The sequence below is a fragment of the Sinocyclocheilus rhinocerous genome, unplaced genomic scaffold (assembly GCF_001515625.1).
Source record: "Sinocyclocheilus rhinocerous isolate Xijiao unplaced genomic scaffold, SAMN03320098_v1.1 scaffold8023, whole genome shotgun sequence".
NCBI lineage: Eukaryota > Metazoa > Chordata > Actinopteri > Cypriniformes > Cyprinidae > Sinocyclocheilus > Sinocyclocheilus rhinocerous.
In genome coordinates this window covers 1-5,100 of record NW_015638092.1, presented here as the reverse complement: position 1 = coordinate 5,100, position 5,100 = coordinate 1, and the positions used below count along the sequence as shown (strand labels likewise).

The 5,100-nt window shown below is 42.5% G+C and overlaps 1 protein-coding gene across 1 annotated transcript; it reads right to left on the bottom strand.

Moving 5' to 3' along the window:
* Window positions 1-1,179: 1,179 nt before the first annotated feature.
* LOC107749604 (arylsulfatase F-like) lies at window positions 1,180-2,601 on the bottom strand. Its single transcript, XM_016564777.1, has 3 exons — window positions 2,496-2,601; window positions 2,243-2,405; window positions 1,180-1,309 (listed from the first exon to the last, which is right to left on the bottom strand). The coding sequence occupies exons 1-3, from the start codon at window positions 2,599-2,601 to the stop codon at window positions 1,180-1,182; spliced, it is 399 nt and encodes a 132-aa protein (XP_016420263.1).
* Between the last annotated feature and the right edge of the window lie 2,499 nt (window positions 2,602-5,100).

Below are 5,100 nucleotides of genomic sequence, written 5' to 3'. Positions count from 1 at the left end.
TGAGGAGTTTCATGATTCATCCTCGTCATGTGTTTTGTATGACATATGGAATGCCAAAGCTGCTAAAATAGTCAATAAATAAATACATAAATATACAAAGAAATGTAATATAACAAATAAATAAATAAATCCATGCATAAATAATTCAAAGCTTCTTCCTTGCTTAGGCCAGAACTCTGAACTCGATTGCTCCGTCTGAAGTTTATTTCTACATTTCTTTGTCCATATGGTAATAACAGTGTGTTTTACCCTTATTACCATATGGACAAAGAAATGTAGAAATAAATACACGTGGAAATATATACATTTTGAAATAAATGTTTAACTAAATGAATGTATAAATAATAAAAAATACAATTAGACATAAGGAAATAAAAGTAGAAATATTTAATTTATTTATTGTGTTTTATTTCTTTTATGTTTCCTTGTAGATTTATTTATTTATCTTTGATATTTTAGATTTCTTTGTATATTTATTTATGTATTTTTTTATTTATTATTTTGGCAGCTTTGGCATTCCATAATGACAGTGTTCAGACAGACATTATGTAATATTCAAACTTAAAGCTGATCAGTTTGATTCATTTCTGTGAATCAGTTCAAACTCTGTTTCAATGAATCGATTTAAAACTGATTCAAATAAATAAAATCAGTGAGACACACACTACCTGTCAAAAGCTTGGGGTCGGTAAGATTTTTAATGATTTTGAAATTTATACATTTATTTGTTCAGAAATACAGTAAAAATTTGAAAAAATTTCAGTTTAAAACAACTGTTTTCTATGTGAATAAATATGTAAACTGTAATTTATTTCTGTGATCAAAGCTGTATTTTCAGCATCATTACTCCAGACTTCAGCGTCACATGATCTTCAGAAATCATTCTAATATGCTGATTTGCTGCTCAAGAAACATTTCTGATTATTATCAATGTTGAAAACAGTTGTGCTGCTCAATATTTTTGTAGAAACCGTGATATATTGAATTTTTCAGGATTCACAGATGAACAGAAAGTTTTAAAAAAAATAGCATTTATTTGAAATTTGTAACATTATAAATGTCTTTACTGGCACTTTTGGTCAATTGAATAAAGCCTTGATGAATAAAAGGTATCTGAGCCCAGTCGTTCAATCAGTAGTTTAATTCTCGTTGTTGTGTGTGTGTGTGTGTGTGTTTGAGTCACTCACTGTCGGGAGGGTGCCAGCATACAGCGTTCAGGTACATGCCGCAGTAGTGGAACATGAACTCGTGCTGCGAGCGGTTCGTTCTGACCTCCAACAGAGGCATCGGATCACGGCCATCCAGGATCCTTACAGAATCACACAAACACACACATACAGCACTTACACATCCTACAGGATTTTTTAGGTGGTTGCTAGGGTGATACTTGGGTGTTTCTAGGTGATTGCTAGGCTAGGGTGTTTCTGAATGGTTACTGGGGTGATACTAGGGTCTTTCTGGGTGGTTGCTAGGGTTGATACTAGGGCATTTCTAGGTGGTTGCTAGGCTAGGGTGATACTAGAGTGTTACAAGGGTCTTGTTTTGGTGATACTAGTGTTTCTAACCGTAACTAACTCTATACAAGGGTGTTGCTAGGGTGATAATGGGGTGTTTCTAGGTGGTTGCTAGGGTGTTAATGGGGTCTTTATGGTTTGTTGCTAGGGTGATACTAGGGTGTTACAATGGTGTTGCTAGGGTGATACTGGTGTGTTTTTGGGTGGTTGCTAGGGTGTTGCAAAGGTGATACTAGGGCGTTTCTAGGTGATTACTAGGGTGTTGCTATGCTGATACTAGAGTGTTTCTAGGTGGCTGCTAGGGTGATACTAGGTTGTTTATGGGTGGTTGCTAAAGTGATGTTAAAAAGTTGCTATTTGGTTGGTAAAATTTTCTAGGTGGTTGCTAGGGTGATACTATGGTGTTTATGAGTGCTTGCTAAAGTGTTGTTAGGCAGTTGATATGTGAATGCTAGAGTGTTCTAGATGGTTTACTGGGGTGTTACTAAGGTGATGGTAGAGTGTTGCTAGGGTGTTCTGGGTGGTTGCTAAAGTGTTGCTAGGGTGTTCTGGGTGGTTGCTACAGTGTTACTAGGTAGTTGTTATGTGGTTGCTAGGCTATACTAATATATTATTTATTATTTACAAAGCTGCATATTATCAGAGGTTAAGTGTGTGTTTTCTGCAGCACTAGATGCTGTCTGTCCTACAGGAATATAATGTTGAGTATTGACACGCTGATGTTGTACCTGTCCTCCGGCAGCATTCCGCCTGCCAGCTTCACCACTGTGGGAAAAACATCCATCAGACTTGTTGGTTCTGCCACTTCTCGTCTCGGGTTGAGACGTCCAGGCCAGCGGAATATTCCCGGAACTCGGATTCCTCCCTCCCAGCCGCCCATGGCTTTACCACCTAAACATAAGAGGGTCAGTAATGACACAAAATCATATATTTTTGTTCAGCATCAACACTCTTCCAAATGTTTGCTTTTGTGTTTCGTACCTCGATAGATTCCATTCCAGCCTCCTTTCGGACCCTCTTCGATGTGGTCAGAGGTGAAGTACATCAAGGTTTTCTCGGACAGCCCGAGCCTTTCAATGGTCTCCATCATTCTACCTGTGATCAAACACAAGATATTCTCTGTGAGTCACATTTCAAACATGTCATCCTATGTGACTGAGCTGATTAATCTGATCTCAGTTAAACTGTAGACCTAAGCTAACACACAGCTGTATATAGGCCTAAATACAGAACTACAGAGTACAGAAGATATTAGCCTACACCACTTAGGCCTATTAAAATATTCTTTAAAAAAAAACTGACCCGAAACAATAGGTAGTCCTACAGAATGTAGGCTAGATATAGGCAGCAGTAATTTATAATCTAATATAATGCACGCAAATTTGTTCTTTACAGAACGGAGCGGGATCTGAGCGGGAATTGGTTTACGGCGAGCGTGAGCGGAATATTAACGGAGCGCTTGCTTGGGCGGTTAGAGCGACTGAGTGGAGCGCACGTCCATAGAGCGGAAAACGTAGTGGAGCGTCACACCGCTCCGCTTCGCTCACATGCTCTGTTAATTACTCACCCTTTAATGAGCCGAAAAGAACACATGTCACACCTACGTGTACTGCGTTAGGCTAACCGAGACTTGTCATTTGCACTTATATATTGTTGCTCTTTTGTTAGTTTTGACTGCTTGTATTGTCCTCATTTGTAAGTCGCTTTGGATAAAAGCGTCTGCTAAATGACTAAATGTAAATGACTAAATGTAAATGTAAATCCAGAATCAGAAACCAGTCCCCGGGACAAATTTGTGCGAGGATCTGTTTCAAAGTTAACGTTCTGAACGGCCGTCTCATGAGAGCACGATTCAGACTTCTGAGATTGAGAATTGGTCTGAGCCCACCATCTTTCTTGGGAACAAGGAAGTAGCAGCTGTAAAAACTCAACTCGCTGTCCGCTAAGGGGACCCGCTGTATTGTGCCCTTCGCAAGCAGTGTGTTTACTTCAGACCGAAGAATGTGCTTTGTTGTCCAGTACCAAAGTCCGAACGAGACCTCTGAAGCGAAGTGGCCTGCGAGCAAACTGAAGCAAGTACCCTCATTCTATGGCTTTAAGAATCTTACTTGACAAGCCGGGAATGGCTTTCCAAGCCAAGAGCCGGGCGGCAAGCGGTTCTGTTTTTACTAGTGGCAGATCGCCGTGTGTGGGGATGGGGAGCTGACACTTGTGGTTATAGGGAGAGGAGAAATGCTCTTTTGAGTATGTGGGTCTGCTATCACAGTGGTAGTTTGTTGGGACACACGCTGAGCGTGCAGGATGTGTCCTGCTGAAAAAACTCCACCGCTCAGAAGGATTCGAAGAGGTGGGGAATGATCGCGAGCATTCTTCGAGGGAGTTCCGGCCTGGGCGAGAACTAGCCCTCTCCTCTTCCTCTCTGCTCTCTGATCAGGACGGCTTCTGAGGCTCTGGGTCGAGCAGTACGTGAGGGCGTGGACCTTGGCTCTTCAGGAAGGGGTACTTCCCGAACTTCTGGCCACCCGGGGGTGCTGTTGAAGCCCAGACTCCGGCTTTGGCGGGGGCTGAGGTGGCGCCAGCTTGACAGACTGCTGGATGGACGTGGTCTTGGGGTGACTTGTAACAGTCGCCGAGCTGGGGCGCTTAGGCAGAAAATGACACAGCGCTTGCGACGTCTTTTGAGCCTCATAAAATGGTCCATGAACCCGTCCATGGCAGCCCCGAACAGTCCCTTGGGCGAGATTGCGGAGTCAAGGAAGGCCATCTTCTCGGTGTCCCTTATCTCCCTGAGGCTGAGCCATAGGTGGTGCTCCAGCACCACCAGACTGACCATGGCCTTGTTGATCGCCCGAGCAGTCGCCTTGGTAGTGACGTCAACCTGCAGGGCTTAGATGGATGCGCAGCAGTCTTGAAACCTCTAGTAAAGGGTGGGCAGAGGTGAGCAGCCACCGCCTCATCGAGAGTGGCCCAGACAAGCGACGCACTCACTGTGCCCATCTGACTCCTTGCACGAGCTGATTTGAAACTTCATCATGAAATTTGCTCTTTTGGAAATTTATTTTTGCTCCGGGGAGGGCCCAATGGCTCTCTTCTTTCCTTCTTCTTATTCGGCTTCTTCGGCATAGGGTCAGCGAAGAGATGGTCTCGTTCCTGAAGGAGAAGATTCTGATGAAATAGAGCTCTGATCCAACTTATAGAAGGAGAAGATTCTGATGAAATAGAGCTCTGAGCCAACTTATATAAAGATCGGCTCCACCCATTCTAACGGGCTAGAGCACCATTGGTTTGTGCAGCTACACAAACATTACCAAATCAGGCTTCAGTACCAGGGTAAACAGGGTCCGTCCTCATACACAGCTTGAAGTGAACGTTCGAAAGGGAACATCTCTATTGTAATACAGCCATCATTAATTCACCATCATCATCATCTAGCTTGTTCTGAATCAGATCTGAAGTCACTAATAATTTGCTACTTGATTGCTTTTTCACCATAAAATGTTTTAACATTATTACTTTTACTTCTACCAGAAAGACTCAAGGCGTGAAGATAAAACTTTAAAGTATTTATTCACAGAACAAATACAGA

What these genes read in the sequence shown, in the direction of transcription:
- LOC107749604 (XM_016564777.1), bottom strand. Translation starts at nt 2,601, where the DNA reads ATGGAGACCATTGAAAGGCTCGGGCTGTCCGAGAAAACCTTGATGTAC. An exon ending in CTGGAATGGAATCTATCGAG is followed by an intron (nt 2,406 to 2,495) that starts GTACGAAACACA and finishes TCTTATGTTTAG; the next exon opens with GTGGTAAAGCCATGGGCGGC. An exon ending in GGAATGCTGCCGGAGGACAG is followed by an intron (nt 1,310 to 2,242) that starts GTACAACATCAG and finishes TGATTCTGTAAG; the next exon opens with GATCCTGGATGGCCGTGATC.